This window comes from Mustela nivalis, assembly GCF_964662115.1.
Source record: "Mustela nivalis genome assembly, chromosome: 7".
Classification (NCBI taxonomy): Eukaryota; Metazoa; Chordata; class Mammalia; order Carnivora; family Mustelidae; genus Mustela; species Mustela nivalis.
The window spans coordinates 129,112,863-129,133,237 of record NC_139026.1 but is presented as its reverse complement, the minus strand read 5'-3'; the positions used below and the strand labels follow the sequence as shown (position 1 = coordinate 129,133,237).

Here is a 20,375-nt window from a genome sequence, read left to right as displayed (position 1 = left end):
TTCTGTAATCATGGAGGGAGCCCAGTATTTATAGCTACTCTCTCAACCTCTACTTTGGCCCAACTCAGCCCACTTTGTCAGGTTTTTGTGAACTTGCTTATTTAATACCATTCTTTCTCTTCAAAATGTTTTCAATCTCAGGTTTTCCTCTGCTTTGTTCACATTAGCACTTAAACGCATTCAAGCATGTCCAGTCTTATTTTAAACGTTCAGTCCTCCTTCTTCTCCTCTTCTGACATTCCCCTACTTTTCCTTCCATTCAGTCATACTTCCAGAGACAGGTCTGCACTGGTCTTCACAGACTCCCACTTTTCCTACTTAGGAAAATCTCTTTGTTATCCAATACAAGTTAATTGAAATTTATTATGCTGGTGGTTCTAATACCTCCTTATGCCCCAAATCATCTATATTCTTCACATCTCACAGCATGGGGCCCAGCTAGCTGTGCACTCTCTAGTTTTGGCTTTTATGACACACACTTGCACAAATTTTCTGATAGCTTTTTACAACTCCTTTTTATTTCTCTCTCTGTTATGTGTTATGTGTATAGATCTTTTTTGACTAATCTTTTTGCTATATGCATTCTCACCAGCAATTTCCACCATACCCGTGATTTCAATTCACATGTTTATGTAGATTTACATAAATCAGTACCAACAATACACATCTTTCTTGGATTTCTGACCCAAATATTCATCTATTGACTTAACTTATGCATGTGGGTGTCACAGACATCTCAAACTCAATAAGTCTCCAATGGAACTCATCACAAATTATTTTCCTTCTGTGTTTCTATTGTCAAAGACCAGTATTAGCAAATACCTAATTGTTTAACCTAATATCCTGGACTTGTTAGCTTACAGCAGTAATGGCAGATTAAAGACTCTAAATGGGCCTCCTTCTGCAAAACCAAGTAGCTTCTGGATAAAATTTGAATTTTAAAGTATTACTAGGATTTGCAGGAAGGAAAAAAAATTTCCAAGGGTACCTTTCTATTGTCTCTCCCCCAAAACAAAACAAAGCTAAAGTTGTAGACTATGTAGTAGGAGTCATATGCAGTAAGCAAAGGAAAAATGCAGGATTTTCCCAGAGGGAAAGCAATGTTAAAAATCAATATTGCTTCAAGGAATTCAAGCCTGTGCCAGCAGTAGATGGGGGAGATAAATTTATACCTCTCCTCTCCATACTAAATAGGGACATATGGTGTCCCCTAAAATTCTTAGGTGCTCTTCATCAAACATTCTTTGGTGGAAAGTACAATCTATTTAGATCCTTGGGGTTCCCAAGGAATAGGATAAAATAAAAATGCAATTCTAATTAAAGGACACAATATAAAAACACAAAAAGAAAACAAAACACTGACAAAGTCAGCAAAAACAATGAACAACATATTTAAACTACCAAAATCTTTAGATACTGTGATCATCTAATATAAGATGCACAAAAATTTATATATGAAATATTTAAAGAAATGGAAGGCAAAATATAAAAATGAACTAGTAACGTAGACTACAAAAATGTCTTGGCAGATTTAATAAAGTATAAAATTTAAATTTCAGAGGAGGAGTCAAGATGGTGGAGAAGTAGCAGGCTGAGAATACTTCAGCTAGCAGGAGATCAGCTAGATAGCTTATCTAAAGATTGCAAACACCTACAAATCCAACAGCGGATTGAAGAGAAGAAGAACAGCAATTCTAGAACAGAAAATAAACCACTTTCTGAAAGGTAGGACTGGCAGAGAAGTGAATCCAAAGCGACGGGAAAATAGACCTCAGGGGGAAGGGCCAGCTCCCGGCAAGCGGCAGAGCAACAGAGCACAAAATCAGGACTTTTAAAAGTCTGTTCCGCTGAGGGACATCGCTCCAGAGGCTAAACCGGGGTGAAGCCCAGGTGGGGTCAGCGTGGCCGCAGGTCCTGCAGGGTCACAGAAGGATCGTGGGTCTGAGTGTCACAGAGCTTACAGGTATTAGAACGGGGAAGCCGGCTACAGAGACAGAGCCAACAGTAAGCTCACAGCTCGGGTTACCTTGAACCGGTCGCAGGCTTGGTGAGCTTGGAGCACGGCCAGAGGCCACGGAAACGGGAGTAATTGGGTGCAGTTCTCTGAGGGCGCACTGAGGAGTGGGGCCCCAGGCTCTCAACTCCTCCGGGCCAGAGACCAGGAGGCCGCCATTTGTATTCCCGTGCTCCGGAACTCTACGGAAAGCGCTCAGGGAACAAAAGCTCCCAAAAGCAAACCCCAGAGGATTACTCAGCCCGGCCCCTGGTAAGGGCGGTGCAATTCCGCCTGGGGCAAAGACACTTGAGAATTACTACACCAGGCCCCTCCCCCAGAAGATCAACAAGAAATCCAGCCAGGACCAAGTTCACCTACCAAGGAGTGCAGTTTTAATACCAAGGAGAACAGCGGAATTCCAGAGGAGGAGAAAGCAAAGCACGAAGTCATGGCTTTCTCCCCAGGATTCTTTAGTCTTGCAGTTAATTTAATGCTTTTTTCTTTTTCAATTTTTTTCTCTTCTTCTGCTAAATATTTTTAACTTTTACGCTTTTGTTTTTTAATGTTTTTTAACTAGTTTATCTAATATATATATATATTCTTTTTTATACTTTTTCTTTATTCGTCTTCTTTTTTTAATTGTTTCTTTTCTTTGTTTTTTATTTTTCTTTCTTTCTTTCTGAACCTCTTTTTATCCCCTTTCTCCCCCCTCACGATTTGGGATCTCTTCTAATTTGGTTAAAGCATATTTTCCTGGAGTTGTTGCCACCCTTTGAGTATTTTACTTGATCCTTCATATACTCTTATCTGGACAAAATGACAAGGCGGAAAAATTCACCACAAAAAAAAAAAAAAAAAAAAGGAATAAGAGGCAGTACCGAAGGCTAGGGACCTAATCAATACAGACATTGATAATATGTCAGATCTAGAGTTCATAATGACGTTTCTCAAGATTCTAGCCGGGCTCAAAAAAGGCATGGAAGATATTAGAAAAACCCTCTCGGGAGATATAAAAGCCCTTTCGGGAGAAATAAAAGAACTAAAATCTAACCAAGTTGAAATCAAAAAAGCTATTAATGAGGTGCAATCAAAAATGGAGGCTCTCACTGCTAGGATAAATGAGGCAGAAGAAAGAATTAGTGACATAGAAGACCAAATGACAGAGAATAAAGAAGCTGAGCAAAAGAGGGACAAACAGCTACTGGACCATGAGGGGAGAATTCGAGAGATAAGTGACACCATAAGACGAAACAACATTAGAATAATTGGGATTCCAGAAGAAAAAGAAAGAGAGAGGGGAGAAGAAGGTATACTGGAAAGAATTATTGGAGAGAATTTCCCCAATATGGCAAAGGGGACAAACATCAAAATCCAGGAGGTGCAGAGAACCCCCCTCAAAATCAATAAGAATAGGTCCACACCCCATCACCTAATAGTAAAAGTTACAAGTCTCAATGACAAAGAGAAAATCCTGAAAGCAGCCCGGGAAAAGAAGTCTGTAACATACAATGATAAAAATATTAGATTGGCAGCAGACTTATCCACAGAGACCCGGCAGGCCAGAAAGAGCTGGCATGATATATTCAGAGCACTAAACAAGAAAAACATGCAGCCAAGAATACTATATCCAGCTAGGCTATCATTGAAAATAGAAGGAGAGATTAAAAGCTTCCAGGACAAAGAAAAACTGAAAGAATTTGCAAACACCAAACCAACTCTACAGGAAATATTGAAAGGGGTCCTCTAAGGAAAGAGAGAGCCTAAAAGTAGTAGATCAGAAACGAACATAGACAATATATAGTAACAGTCACCTTAGAGGCAATACGATGGCACTAAGCTCATATCTCTCAATAGTTACCCTGAATATTAATGGGCTAAATGCCCCAATCAAAAGACACAGGGCATCAGAATGGATAAAAAAACAAAACCTATCTATATGTTGCCTACAGGAAACTCATTTTAAACCTGAAGTCACATCCAGATTTAAAGTGAGGGGGTGGAAAATAATATACCATGCTAATGGACATCAGAAGAAAGCAGGAGTGGCAATCCTTATATCAGATCAATTAGATTTTAAGCCAAAGACTATAATAAGAGATGAGGAAGGACACTATATCATACTCAAAGGGTCTGTCCAACAAGAAGATCTAACAATTTTAAATATCTATGCCCCCAACGTGGGAACAGCCAACTATATAAACCAATTAATAACAAAATCAAAGAAACACATCAACAATAATACAATAATAGTAGGGGACTTTAACACTCCCCTCACTGAAATGGACAGATCATCCAAGCAAAAGATCAGCAAGGAAATAAAGGCCTTAAACGACACACTGGACCAGATGGACATCACAGATATATTCAGAACATTTCATCCCAAAGCAACAGAATACACATTCTTCTCTAGTGCACATGGAACATTCTCCAGAATAGATCACATCCTGGGTCCTAAATCAGGTCTCAACTGGTATCAAAAGATTGGGATCATTCCCTGCATATTTTCAGACCACAATGCTCTGAAGCTAGAACTCAATCACAAGAGGAAATTTGGAAAGAACCCAAATACATGGAGACTAAACAGCATCCTTCTAAAGAATGAATGGGTCAACCAGGAAATTAAAGAAAAATTGAAAAATTCATGGAAACAAATAATACTGAAAACACAACGGTTCAAAATCTTTGGGACACAACAAAGGCAGTCCTGAGAGGAAAATATATAGTGGTACAAGCCTTTCTCAAGAAACAAGAAAGGTCTCAGGTACACAACCTAACCCTACACTTAAAGGAGCTGGAGAAAGAACAAGAAAGAAACCCTAATCCCAGCAGGAGAAGAGAAATAAGAAAGATCAGAGCAGAAATCAATGAAATAGAAACCAAAAAAACAATAGAACAAATCAACGAAAGTAGGAGCTGGTTCTTTGAAAGAATTAATAAAATTGATAAACCCCTGGCCCGACTTATCAAAAAGAAAAGAGAAAGGACCCAAATAAATAAAATCATGAATGAAAGAGGAGAGATCACAAATAACACCAAAGAAATACAGACCATTATAAGAACATACTATGAGCAACTCTATGCCAACAAATTTGACAATCTGGAAGAAATGGATGCATTCCTATAGACATACAAACTACCACAACTGAACCGGAATAAATAGAAAGCCTGAACAGACCCATAACCAGTAAGGATATTGAAACAGTCATCAAAAATCTCCAAACAGACAAAAGCCCAGGGCCAGACGGCTTCCCGGGGGAATTCTACCAATCATTTAAAGAAGAACTAATTCCTATTCTCCTGAAACTGTTCCACAAAATAGAAATGGAAGGAAAACTTCCAAACTCATTGTATGAGGCCAGCATCACCTTGATCCCAAAACCAGACAAGGATCCCAACAAAAAAGAGAACTACAGACCAATATCCTTGATGAACACAGATGCAAAAATTCTCACCAAAATACTAGCCAATAGGATTCAACAGTACATTAAAAGGATTATTCGCCACGACCACGAGGGATTTATTCCAGGGCTGTAAGGTTGGTTCAACATCCGCAAATCAATCAGTGTGATACAACACATCAATAAAAGACAGAACAAGAACCATATGATACTCTCAATAGATGCTGAAAAAGCATTTGACAAAGTACAGCATCCCTTCCTGATCAACACTCCTTAAAGTGAAGGGATAGATAGAGGGCATTTGGATTTGCATCCATATCGGCAAAGAAGGAGTCAAACTATCACTCTTCGCAGATGATATGAGACTATATGTGGAAAACCAAAAGACTCCACTCCAAAACCGCTAGAACTTGTACAGGAATTCAGTAAAGTGCCAGGATATAAAATCAATGCACAGAAATCAGTTGCATTTCTCTACACCAACAACAAGACAGAAGAAAGAGAAATTAAGGAGTCCATCCCATTTACAATTGCCCCCCAAACCATAAGATACCTAGGAATAAACCTAACCAAAGAGGCAAAGAATTACACTCAGAAAACTATAAAGTACTCATGAAAGAAACTGAGGAATACACAAAGAAATGGAAAAATGTTCCATGCTCCTGGATTGGAAGAATAAATATTGTGAAAATGTTTATGCTACATAAATCAATCTACACATTTAATGCAATTCCTATCAAAGTACCATCCATCTTTTTCAAAGAAATGGAACAAATTATTCTAAAATCTATATGGAACCAGAAAAGACCTCGAATAGCCAAAGGGATATTGAAATAGAAAGCCAAAGTTGGTGGCATCACAATTCCGAACTTTAAGCTCTACTACAAAGCTGTCATCATTAAGAAAGCATGGTACTGGCACAAAAACAGACACATAGATGAATGGGACAGAAAAGAGAGCCCAGAAATAGACCCTCAACTCTATGGTCAACTAATTTTCGACAAAGCAGGAAGGAATGTCCAATGGAAAAAAGACAGCCTCTTCAATAAATGGTGTTGGGAAAATGGGACAGCCACATGCAGAAAAATGAAATTGGACCATTTCCTTATACCACACATGAAAATAGACAAAAAATGGATGAAGGACCTCAATGTGAGAAAGGAATCCATCAAAATCCTTGAGGAGAACACAGGCAGCAACCTCTTCAACCTCGGCTGCAGCAACATTTTCCTAGGAACATCACCAAAGGCAAGGGAAGCAAGGGCAAAAATGAACTACTGGGATTTTATCAAGATCAAAAGCTTTTGCACAGCAAAGGAAACAGTTAACAAAACCAAAAGACAACTGACAGAATGGGAGAAGATATTTGCAAACAACATATCAGATAAAGGGCTATTGTCCAAAATCTCTAAAGAGCTTAGCAAACTCAACACCCAAAGAACAAATAATCCAATCATGAAATGGGCAGAGGACAAGGACAGACATTTCTGCAAAGACATCCAGATGGCCAACAGACACATGAAAAAGTGCTCCAAATCACTTGGCATCAGGAAAATACAAATCAAAACCACAATGAGATATTACCTCACACCAGTCAGAATGGCTAAAATTAACCAGTCAGGAAATGACAGATGCTGGAGAGGATGTGGAGAAAGGGGAACCCTCCTACACTGTTGGTGGGAACGCAGGCTGTGCAACCACTCTGGAAAACAGCATGGAGGTTCCTCAAAATGTTGAAAATAGAACTACCCTACGACCCAGGAATTGCACAACTGGGTATTTACCCTAAAGATACAAACGTAGTGATCCGAAGGGGCACGTGAACCTGAATGTTTATAGCAGCAATGTCCACAAAAGCCAAACTATGGAAAGAACCTAGATGCCCATCAACAGATGAATGGATCAAGAACATGTGGTATATATACACAATGGAATACTATGTGAATGGAACTAGAAGGTATCATGCTTAGAGAAATAAGTCAAGTGGAGAAAGACAACTATCATATGATCTCCCTGACATGAGGAAGTGGAGATGCAACAAGGGAGGTTAAGGGGGTCGGAGAAGAATAAATGAAGCAAGATGGGATTGGGAGGGAGAGAAACCATAAGTGACTCTTAATCTCACAAAACAAACTGAGTGTTGCTGGGGGGAGGGGGATTGGGGGAAGTGGGGTTGGATTATGGACATTGAGGAAGGTATATGCTATGGTGAGGGCTGTGAAGTGTGTAAAACTGGTGATTCACATACCTGTACCCCGGGGGATAAAAATATACTATATGTTTATAAAAAATAAAAAAAATTTTTAAAAATACAAGTTTCATATTCTAAAAAAAAAATTAAATTTCAGAAATAAAAAATACATTTTTTGATATCACTACTTCAATGGATATGTTAAACAGTGCATTAAACAAGATGACGACAGAATTAATAAACTGGCAAATTGATCTGAAGAAATTTCCCACGATGCAACATAGGGAAATAAAAAGATAGATGATATAAAAGAGGATTTTCACGGTCCTCATTTTCATTCAGCCACTTACCTCCTAATCCTTCCCTCACCCTCTCTGTGACCACCACTACTCTACCCACTGATGCAGCCCAGATTGCCAGCATCTTTGGCCTGGGTTATATCCATAGTTAACTTCTTGGGTTCTTGCCTCATAACCTGTTATTCACCCGTAGCCTGGGTGATTCTTCCAAAGGCCCTGATTAAAAGCCTTTCCCTTGCCTTTGTTACTTTTTAATTGAGGAATGATATATATACATAGCAGTAAATTAGTTTCAGGTGTATAACATAATGATTTAATATTTCTGTACATTGCAAAATGATCACCACCATAAGTCTACCTTACATCTGTCACCAAACGTAATTGCAAAAAGGTTTTTTGTTGTTGTTGTGATGAGAATTTTTAAGGTTTACTTTCAGCAGTTTTCAAATATGCAACACATTATTCTTATGTACAGTCACCATGCTGTACATTAAATCCTCAGGACTTATTTATTTTATAACTGGAAGTTTGTACCTTTTGAGCCCCTTCTGTAGTTTCACCCACCCCAACCACCCATCTGTTCTCTATCTTTGAATTTGGGTTTTGCTTTTTTGTGTTTTGTTTTGCTTCGATTCCACATATAAGTGAGATCATACAGTATTGTCTTTTCTGTCTGACATATTTTACTTAGCATAATGCCCTCAAAATCCATCCATATTGTGACAACTGGCAAGCTTTCCTTCTTTATATGACTAAATAATCTTCAGTGTGTGTGTGTGTGTGTGTACATTCATCCATATACGCCACATTTTCTTTATCCATTCACCCACCAATGGACACTTAGGATATTTCCTTATCTTGGCTGTTGTGAGTCATGCAATGAACATGGGGGTGCTGTTATCTTCTTGAGTGAGTATTTCATTTTCATTGGCATAAATACCTGGAAGTGGAACTGTGGGATTATATGGTAGTTCAATTTTTATTTTCTGAGGAAACTCCTTTCTTCCCTTGTCTTTAGGATGAAGCCCAAACTCCTTCAACTTTCCATGTTTAGGACTTTGTTAGCCCACCAGCCCCAGTTCTCATGACTCCTCTCCTCAGCTCCAGTTACCCTTTCAGCCATCATCTCAGATATCTTCTCCTCAAGCAAACCTCCCCTTAAGCGACTTAACCAGACCACGTCCTTACCATTACTCTCCGCCATGCCCTTCTCTATATGCCTCAGTGGTCTATCCACCTGCTGAACATACTTCTTCCATTTTTATGCTTTTGGTGCTTAGAATACTACATAGTAAGTGCTCATATTAGGATCTGCACTTATGGAGAAAGTTCATCTCACAGGATTGGATAGAAAATTTAACCCTGGGGCGCCTGGGTGGCTCAGTGGGTTAAGCCGCTGCCTTCGGCTCGGGTCATGATCCCAGGGTCCTGGGATCGAGCCCCGCGTGGGCTCTCTGCTCAGCAGGGAGCCTGCTTCCTCCTCTCTCTCTCTCTGCCTGCCTCTCTGCCTAGTTGTGATCTCTCTGTCAAATAAATAATAAATAAAATCTTAAAAAAAAAAAAGAAAATTTAACCCTACTTTTAGGCACAGAAGATAGACCAGAGTTGGTGACTTTATTGTATTAGAAGAATATAAATGCTCACCGTAAAGGCATTAATATTGACAATTTAATTACAAAATTAAAAGGAAACACTGAATATTGAAGATACTTGACTTTGAACTCCTTGAGAATAGGGGGTAATTTTAAAAAAATGTATAATTTCAGTGCTCGGCACATTCCACAGAACATGGTAAATTCTCCATAGATAAATTTAGGAAGGTTTAAAATATGATGGCTTCTTTATTTCCTTAGTTCTTGGTGGGCAAGAAAATTATGATGTCTGAATTACACTCTTGATCTTTACACAATATAGCTATTCAATTTCAACATTTTCATTGAAGTAAATGTGATTACATGAAAGAAACATCAATCTGAAAACACAACCACATTTACAGCAGTATATTTTCATTTTAAACGATGTTGTTCCATAAGTGAAGTGAAATAGATTAGTATATATCACTATAATCCCCCAAATGAATGTCAAAAAGTTGATTAAAGCTGCATAGTCAATTCTGCACTTAAAATTCAAGTATATTCTCGATGATGTTTTTCCTCAAGATATTTATAGGGCATCATAAATAAAAACTTAATTTTTAAGAAAGGTTCTAATAACCATTGGTCTCCCACTAGTTTTAAAGAGAGCACTTTAACATGATTTGCTTTCGCTAAATGAGAAAACCTGCATCACTGTCTCCATCACGCTTGTCTCGGGGTTACTGTTTCCTTGTTATACCATTTCTGACTGATTTTACATCAATTTGCAAAAGTAGTCTCTTCATCCGTACTGTTGGTTTTGTTACTTGAGCTAAAGAGATGAACAACAGTTTCCGAGATCTTAAAAAGCAGCAAGTGTTTAAGAGAGCTACCTTTGGCTTATAAGATTTGGATTCCGGTTCTATTTCCTAGGCATACATCTAACTCTGCTACCCTTTGTTGCCCCCATCCCCACCATCTCCCCTCTCCCCTTCCTCTTCTCCTCTTGATAATATGGGGCAATAACACCTCCCAGGTCTAAGGAAGGATATGAGACTAAATCAAGATAATACAGGAAAGAGTTAAGCCCAATATGTGGCACATATTAAGGGCTCGATAATTCCTGGATATTTTTGTTAAATTAGATGCCATTTTCATTAAGATGTAGCAACTCTATATGACAGCTGGGCCCTAGGAATCTTGTCTTGAAAAAGCATGTGTACCTCTTCAGGGCATCCACTGTCCACCCAGTCCTGCCGATGGCGATCGAATCCACTGGAACATCTTCAGAGAGGGCACATTGCAGTTCAGAAAAGAAAGTAAAGGGGTGAACAAGGGGCAGGGCAGGGGGGAAGAAATGAAAAGAAAAAGATTGGTAAGTAGTTCATTCTCAAATTTTCAGTTTAGCACAACATAAACTTTCTTTTCTAGAACTGTTAACTGGAGCAGCAGTGAAATATTTATAGCATGGTGAGTAACAGCTCACTCCTCAGGTAGTCATGCCATTAGGATCACTCATGGCCACAGATTACTCCACTGATGTCCTCTACACCATGCAGAACACCTTGGTCCCCAAGACCCAGGCCAGTTGTTATTCTATGAAGTCGGTTTTCTTTTTAGTTATACATTTTCTTTCTCATTACCAAAACAAATGGATATAGACAAATGTTTTGCAGGTATCATTTTTTTAGGATTTCAGAGCTCTTTGTTTTCCTTAATTTTTTTTTAAGATCCATAGTCACTCAAACTCTCTACTGTGAAGGAAAGGGTTAACTCAGCAGGTTTGAGGTGTTCAAACTCTCCCATTTCAAAGAAGAAACTGATCCTTTTCTGGCTGCCTGTAGATAACCTCCAAACCCTTGGGATATCTCACCTGATAAGACTGACTTTGTGTATCTTGGGTGTTGGGCTATGCAAGATAGTTTATGCTAATAATATGCTTTATGCTGAATGGCTGTTTTTATGCACCTGGGTACTGGGGCCATACTGTATCAGTCTGACCTCTTGGAGGGACTGGGGACTAGAGATGAGAATAGTCATAGAGAAATTCATCCCTATCTGACTGCCCCTCAATAAAAACCCTGGACACAAAAAGCATGAGTAGGCTTCCTTGGTTGGCGACACTTGGTGTGTTTTCTCAAATTGCTGTTGGGGGACGTAAGTGCTGTCTCTACAACTCTACTGGGAGAAGACAATTGGAAGCTTGTGCCTGGTTTCTTATGGACTCTACCTTACATACTTTTCACTTTTACTGATTTTTAATCTGTATCCTTTTGCTGTAACAAATGGCCACCTTAAGTTGAACAGCTTTTTGGAGTTCTGTGAGTCCTTCTATTGAATCAGTGAATCCAAATGTGTGTTCGTAAACTCCTAACATCAGTATGCCTATGTTATCTCTAAATGGTCTAAATCAACAAACATTGGCTTAATAAGATTTTGTTTAGTCCTACTCTCTTCCTTGATTGGAATAATTTTCTGCCCTCCTTATCTAACCAGCTATATGGTCCATTTATATTTTTAAGACCCAGAAATTACCACCTAGAGTCCATTTTGATAAAGCTTCATAACTGCTCTGATCACATCTTATTTTACTATTTAACTTTCCCTTTTATATAAAACTTCAGGTGCATATGTCTTATTTACCAAACTTGATTGTGAATATTAAAAAAATCTTTTATAAGATTTTATTTGAGAGAGAGAGAGAGAGCACAAGCAGGGGGAGAAGCAGAGGGAGAGGGCAAAGCAGGCTCCCTCCTAAGCAGGGACCCTGACATGGGGCTCAATCCCAGGACCCCGGGATCATGAACCAGGCTGAAGGCAGGTGCTCAATCAACTGAGACATACAGGTGCCCCGATTATGAACATTTTAAAGTTAGGACTGAATCATATAAAATCATACCTAACACATGATCTAACATATGATTTCTTTTTCATATTAGAAATTAAAAATATTTTTACTATTCTGTTAAAATTAAGGATTTACATAACCCCTGAATTTTAATATCGAAGTATATATTTATATGATATAAAAATCCATATTTATGAATATTAATATAGTTACTATATATTTTTCAAAATTCATGGAGGTCATTCAACTTTTGTCTTATGTTTTCTTATAGTACTACTTCGCAACTTTTTTTTCATTGTTTTGCAATGAGTCTACACGATGATGACTTTTTCTAAGAACACTCGCCAGAGATTATGTACCATGGCATGGATGAGCATAATTTAATTCAATTGGAATGTGAAAACATCTCTACTGTCAACAAAGAAGACCATATCTATCATTTTGCCCAGACATGATCCATTAGAGCTCTGCTCTTTTATGCCTACCATCTGTGTTGAATAAACTTAAGTGTGGAATAAACATCAGTGTGTGATCTGGCATCCCAAGTTTGAGAATCCCCAGTTGGTCAAGGCCCTCTCTGGTTACCCAAAGAGATTCTAACATTTGGAGCCTGTTTAATTCCAGATGAGGTAGATGGCTGGTGCCTCTTCCCCTTTTTGTCCTTTCAAGCTAGTTTAAATATTGAAACATGTATTGACATTCCCTTTTGCAATGGGGATATATCGATTTTATAAAAAAATATATTTTGGGAGGGACCTAATCACTAGTCATTTTGAGAGCTACAAGTAAATAAATGGAACAGATAATGTTTAAAACGCAGTTTGTTTTCACTATGTCGCTCTATTCCGGTTATATTCAAAGCCAGTGGGAATTAGTAACTTTTATATTTTAGTGAGACAGTACCATATCTTAAATTTACGGGTCAGCCAAAATTTCACCTTAAGCAATTAGCCCTTTAGGTTGTTAAATTAATCCTAGGAAAAGTACAGAAACAGTGCATTTTGCTTGATTTATTATATAAGCCCCGAGTTATATTGTGTGAAATTAGGTTCCCCTGAAAATACCTGATTCTATTAAGTAATTCATTCATTTATTCACAATTGATTCCCTATTAACTGATCTACAGTTTACTAATTGCTAGGGTATGAAGGACTAAGAATGGCAAAACATTAAAACATATGATTTGAAAACACATACATTTTTTTAAAACTCACATTTTTGTAATTTAGAAAATTAACACAACTGGACGTGGAATTTTTGGTCTCTTTTCTAACCTAGTAATCTATATTGTATCTGAAAGCAATTATAAACAAAAGGGTGTGTGTTTGAGTGTGTTACAAGCCTCTAAGAAAAATTGCCTTTATATTATCTCTGAATTCTAAAAAAACCCTCAAATATCCTCTTTAAAAACACTTTCCTCTCTCCACTGAGCTGCTGCATTGTTTTTCCTAAGACCCAATGATATTAGCCATATTATGCTCCAGCATATTGATTTCCTGACATTCTTAACACTGTTAGTTAGCAAAGAGGCTCTCTCCTATACCGGAATCACCTTGTATTGCTGTTGAAAGCAAATTCATGAATGTAGCTGAGTAAGATTCTCTGGTAGGTTCGGTCCAGCAATTTTCATTGTAAACAAGGCACCCCAGGTGATTCTTACCACACTGAATTTTAACATCACTGATTTCCGGTTTGAAATGTCCACTGGCAGGCCCCTTGCCAATCCTCCTGTCCATCCTCTAAGACCTGTTCTCCTGCCCCTTAGTGCCCCTGCCCGAATGTGCTGTGCTCTTTAATCTCTGCCTTTGAACTCGCTATTACTTACTTCTGGAATACCTTCTTTGTCTCTAGTTAGTAAATCCAGTTCAACTCCAGTCTGTCTCTTCTAAGGAGCACCTTCTTTTTTCCCACTAAGAGTCAGCAACCCCTTCTCAGTGACCCCCAGCCCCTTATATCAAGTGCTAGCGTCTACTATTACACTCTGATTGGTTGTTTTTAGCTTATTTTAGACTTGGAAGTACATGGTTCAAAGGGGGGTTAGAGTCAAACCACTAGAGTTGGAATTTTGGCTTGGGAACAAAACAAGAATGAGATCTTAGGCAAGTTATTTTTCCTATCTAAGCTTGTTTCCTCATCTGTAAAACGAGGTAAGGGAGGTTATGCAAGGACTAAAATACTGTTTGGTACATAGTCAACATTTAGTAAATATCAGCTGTTTTTAATACTGCTATATGTTTTTGTAGTATATGTGTAGCAAGATTGACAACTGTTGAAAATGAGTGAGATTTTCATTTTAGAGACAACATTATTTATTATTGTTTATTATGTATTATTCTTATTATTTATTATCTAGGAATTAATTCTGTGTACCATACTAATGTGAAATGTGTTCTATATGTAAAGTCCTTTATCATTGCATTTGGGACTTAGTATTACAGAATTGTAGGAGAGAAAGTCTAAGTTGCTTTCAAACACAGGTCAAATATTTATGCAATATTTATAGACACACAGAGAGTACGTGGTTTTGTAAATATTCCTTAAAAATTCATTTCAATGAAGTCTGAACTCCTAAGTATGATAGGTTTCCATTTTTAAAAAAAAAATTTCAAGTTATTCCCTTCATCTCAGCATTACCTATTTCCAAAACAAATTGATAGAGAGCTGTACTTCAAATTAATCATAGTGTTCTCCCCTCAGTTTCAAAGGGGTGTTGATTTCATAGTCCCCAGGAGCCATGTTAAGTGAACCCCATTCATTAAGTCAGCCTAGAAAACAAAGAATACTCTCCTGGTTTGCAGCATCTATCCAATCGAGAGATTAAAGTGTAAATTTTGTCTCTTCTCTAACTTATTTTAGTTCTGTAGAAAGGGTTTCAGAAATATGACTTATTTTGCAAGGGTAATATATTCAGGTGAAGGAAGTATAGTAAGTTAAAATACATACATAAGGGTTAGACATAAAGTGCATCTTGTACTGCACAATTAAACACATGTCATTTTACCATTGAGATGAAACATCTGCAGAAGAGAAGTTAGGAAAGAAACGTCACAGAATCTTAAGACTTGGTTAGGAATTAGTTCTAAATCAGGAGTCAGCAAATGTTTTCTGAAAAAGGACCAGGCAGTAAATATTTTAGGCTTTGCAGAATGTATAGTTTCTGTTCTACCTACTCACCCCTGCCATTACAGGTCAAAAGCAGCCACAAATTCCTAAGAAATGCGTGTGGCTATATTCCAATAAAATTTTATTTACAAAAACAGGAAGTGGGTTAAATTTGGTCCACTTCCGGTAGTTTGCTGGCCTCTGTTTTGTATTATTATATAAAAAATAGAGACCTGTAAAATTCTAAGACGAGGGCAAATACCTTATCAAGGTGTCTCATGATTTAAGTGGTCCTTATGTGTATTTAACAAGGTGTGTTATCTTAATGTAAAAGTCAATTGTTCATTTAGTAAATTTCATAGTCTGCAGAAATATGATCCTACAGCATCAATGAAATGGAAAGGTGCTTTAAAAAGAAGCAGAAGTATTTTAGATGAGAAACGAGTATGATGATATATAATGATAACCAGCCATGATTATAACTAATAACACATTTTATCATTGGGTAAAATAGGTGATAGGTAGTATGAAACTGTAAGATATGAGGAAATAATTTTGTCTTAAAATACTAAAAAATTTAATTGGAAAGATGTTCATAAAATTTAGAATATTGATTATAATAATTGCTCTTAATAAAAAATAAGTTAAAGAATTCTTATTTCCCTTATAGAGCATTCCTGTTTTTCCCAATTGGGCTCAGACATGAAATAGATGAGTCTACTTCTAAAATTGAGAAACCGGATCTTAAAATTCTCCAGAATTTTCATGCCTGAACCACTCATTGGATAGAGCTCTAGGAATAGCAGATGAACCTAACTAAACAGTATTGTATTACAGAGATAATATTGTGGGACAAATTATGAAATTTTACATAATTTTATAACCCGACCAGCCAACCAACCAACACAGGGCTCAAGGGATTCAACTAATTGGGGGCTCTAGGGGCTTAATCAACTTAGGGCTTGAGGGCATGGATCCCAGAGCCCTGTGATCATGACCTGAGCCCAAGGCAGATGCTTACTGACTGAGCCACCCAGGGGCCCCTGTTGAATAGATCTTTATCCATTGTTTGGAACTGCCTGTTTTCTTACATAATAAACTCATATGCTAAGCTCTATTTCTTAAATTTCTTAAATTACACACTCTTTCATTAATTGCTTTGTTCCTTCTTGTATAATTCCTATAATGGTTTCATCATTATAGTTTTTTATAACATGATTTAATACCTAGTTTTTTATAGTTTTTATACTTTATATATAGTTTATAGTTTTTTTATAACATGATTTAATACCTAGTTTTTAAGTCTTCCTTCATTGATCTTATTTTAAATTTTTTCTTGAGTAGTTTCACTCATTTATTCTTTTCTGTGATTTTTACAATCACATTTTGATGTTCCAAATAACAGTCCTATTGTGAATTTGATAGAATGTGGAAATAACTGACATCTTACTACATTCTAGCTTTCCATCTATTAAAATGTTTTTTCAGGTGTTCTTTTAAGTGCCTCATCAAACTTTAATTGTTTCCTTTATATAGGGCCTACACGATAAATCTGTTAGTAATTACTTTATCTATTTCTGCTATTATTAAGGAGTTTCAATCATTGTGTTTTCTAATGGTTATTTCTGACATAGAAAGTTATTGATTTTTATGTAGTTATTTTATAGTTATTGATTTTTGTGTAGTTATTTTGTAACTGGTACCTTTATTTACAAATAATAATGTTGCTTCTCCTTTCCAACAGTCATGTTATATTTAACTTTCTTCTCCTGGTGCTTTAACCAGAAATACAGAATTCTACTACACAATAATCATATTTTTCCTTTCTTCTTTATTTTAATTGGAATGTCTCTGGAGCGTCAATGTTCAGTATATTATTTTTCCCATTTTTGTTAAGTAATACTTATTGTTATGTTAATATACTTCCTTCTGTCTCAATCTGCTTTTTTACTTAGAAAAAAATGTTAGATTTTATCAAATATTTTTCCCTCTAAAGCTATCAGTTCTATTAATTGCATTAAAATATTTCTTTAAACCATACAATTTATTATTTGGCCACATTTTAATTATTTCAATTCTGTGGTTTTTGATTCCTAACTATTGGGGTTTTCAAAATTCTATACTCTTAAATAATACAGGATATCTATGCGTAATCTACAGCTAACATCACATGTAATCATGAAAGAGTGAATGCTTTCTTCCCAAGATCAGAGACAAGACAGAATGTCTACTCTCATCACTTCTAATCAACAAGGTACTACACAACTGAAGAGGCAAGGAGAAGTCAGAATCCGAAAAGTGAAGTTTTTGGAGACCGTCAAATCAAATCCGTAATTGCTTCCTGTCTTGGGTCTTACCTATATGAATGCAAAATAAAATGAGAAGTTAACTCATACCTTGATTAAGTGGCAAAAAGAAGGCAGCCATACCAGATTACAGAAGAATTAGTGAACAGCTGAGTCTCATAACGACCCTCATCAGAGACACAAAGTAATATTCATTATGATTTCAGAAGATTGAAAAGTAATGATTTTACAACTAGAATGAAAAAGTCAGCAAAAACCAAAAGGATATCTTAGAGTTAAATGTTTATACTTAAGTGGATAAACTTTTTGAGTGGGGTAGAAATTGAAGGCTACCAAAAATATTAAAGTTGAGGTATTCCCCTTTATAAAACCCTGGGATGGTACATATTACCGCACGAAACCAGGTCATAAAGCATCTGTCAGCATAGTCAGTTTCAGAACTAATCTGCTCTAGGATTTGTTGGGTTTCCTTGGTGCTTTCCCTTCTATGAGATCTAACCGACGCTGCCTTCTGAAGGAAGTGCCACGATGGAGGTTTATCCTTCTTCCCCCGAGTGCAACTCCCGATCAAGGTTACAGCACTTCACCTGAGGACACAACATTTGTTACCCAATAAAAGTTATACAGTGAGAGATGAAGTCTTCAGTTTATCAGGGGCTATTACCATTTAAGATCAAACTTGTTATCCCAACATTATGAAGACAATATTTCTTCACTGATCTTAAATATGTCTTTGGCAACTACTCTGAGTCTGGCTGAAAACACGTTTTAACAATTTGGTTCCTTATTTATGAAAGATTTCCAACTCCTTTAAAACACCATAACTTTTAAAGAAGATAAATGAAAATCTGAGGCTGAGGAATGGTAATTGAAGAAAGACTGTTAAAGACAATTAAATAGTTTTATTTTGTGTCTTCCAACTATATATACATCAATAAGATGTCACAGAGTTTTTATTTTAGGAAAGGAAGATTATATCATTGGTACTTTTTTCTAAGAGTGAAATTAATAATCTTATAGCTTTTAGAATGTGTGGTTCTAATGTGAGAATTCCAGTCAAAAAACAATGTTATTTTCCACCTAACTAAATGTGCAACTCTGAGGTCTTTTATCCAGGCATCATATTAGCACATCCTGAAGAAACCGAGAGCACAGCTCCTTGTCTCATGTTAGAGAAGAAAACTTCCCCTGCCACATGCGACTCCTTTTCAGAAACCGGGCACTAAGAATAATGGATTCTCTAGACGTGAATTAATAATTAATAACTGGCTTAGTAATCTTCAACATGCTACTGGGGCATTTTCAGAAAAACAAAACAAAATGCTGTCTCCTTTAATATGGGAATCCGTGGAAAAGAAAGGGAAGGAAGTCAAGGTTACGGAAAGTGTTGGAGCAAGTTAATAGTTGACGTGTGTTTAAAGACGGTTAGTTAAGTAATTCTCAGCTCAGCCAGGCAATATTCCTCAGGATTATCTGCATCTGACTACTGCAGAAACTGAAGGCTTTATTACTTCCGTGGAAAGAACTTGAGTTTAAAATCGAATACATAAGACTGGATTCAGGTCTTGACCTGTGAGCCATGGCAAGTTATTATTGGAGATTCAGTTTCTGTAAAATGGAGATTGTGCAATCAACCTTCCCTGTGTTTTGGTGAGAACTAAACAGGATAATATAGACAAAGTGCCTTTCGGTGTTTGACATAGTAAGTGCTCAATAAATGTGAGCTATTTTATGCTTTTTTATCCTCCATGGCCCTTAGCACTGGTTACAAGTGTTTACTGAAAAAAATAACCTAATCTATAACCAAAAATCTATGATATTCTGCAAGCTAGCTTCTTTAGCCACAAAAGCAAAGGATCTTAAACAAAGAGGAGAAATATTCTCTTTTTGATGAATGAATTTTCAGAATCTAAACATTCTTGCCAAGCATTCCACTTCGCTATCTTGGTACAACAGAAGTGAGAGTTGAATCTTGTGGGAAAGGAAAAAAAAAATTGCTCCTCATGGCTGTGGGCTATTGAAGTTAACAGTCACAAATGAAACTACTGGAGGTTTCAGGATTCCAATTTTTGACACCCTTTCTTCAACTCTCTTGGCTTCATATCAAGTGTTATACTTAAATGCACCTTCCAATGCATAAAAGTAGACAGAGCAGTGACTTTTACTTTGAGGTTGGCTGAGAAAAAGAAATATAAAGGCTCCTTTCACCAATAAACTTTAATTCCATGGAGCTCAGATTAATGGCTGCTGGTCTTTCAGTGTTGTCTGCCTTCCTGAGGAACATCTACGATGCATGAATTAAGTTACCTCTGTTCTGCCAAGATAACAAAGTTAGACTCGGGCAAGGAACTAGAAATCCCTCTGATGAGCCAATAGTCTCATCCCCCCCCCCCCAAAAAAGGGTCTTTGTCCTAATTTAAGTTCTGATATATAGCTTCAGAATTTTCCTTAGAAGGCTGAAATCTGCAGAGAAATGGATAAAGATGGCCTTTCTAGGGGCGCCTGGGTGGCTCAGTGGGTTAAAGCCTCTGCCTTCAGCTCGGGTCATGATCCCAGCATCCTGGGATCGAGCCCCGCATTGGGCTTTCTGCTCAGCGGGGAGCCTGCTTCCTCCTCTCTCTCTGCCTGCCTCTCTGCCTGCTTGTGATCTCTGTCTGTCAA

General features: G+C 37.2%; 1 protein-coding gene across 3 annotated transcripts in view; it reads right to left on the bottom strand.

The window, feature by feature from the left end:
• PLXDC2 (plexin domain containing 2) overlaps positions 1-20,375 on the bottom strand; it is a 490,615-nt gene that overhangs the window by 98,311 nt on the left and 371,929 nt on the right. For all 3 annotated transcript variants that reach the window (XM_082742067.1, XM_082742069.1, XM_082742068.1), the window contains one exon: positions 10,682-10,742. In XM_082742067.1, coding sequence (XP_082598193.1) covers positions 10,682-10,742 — 61 coding nt within the window. The remainder of the gene's footprint in view (positions 1-10,681; positions 10,743-20,375) is intronic.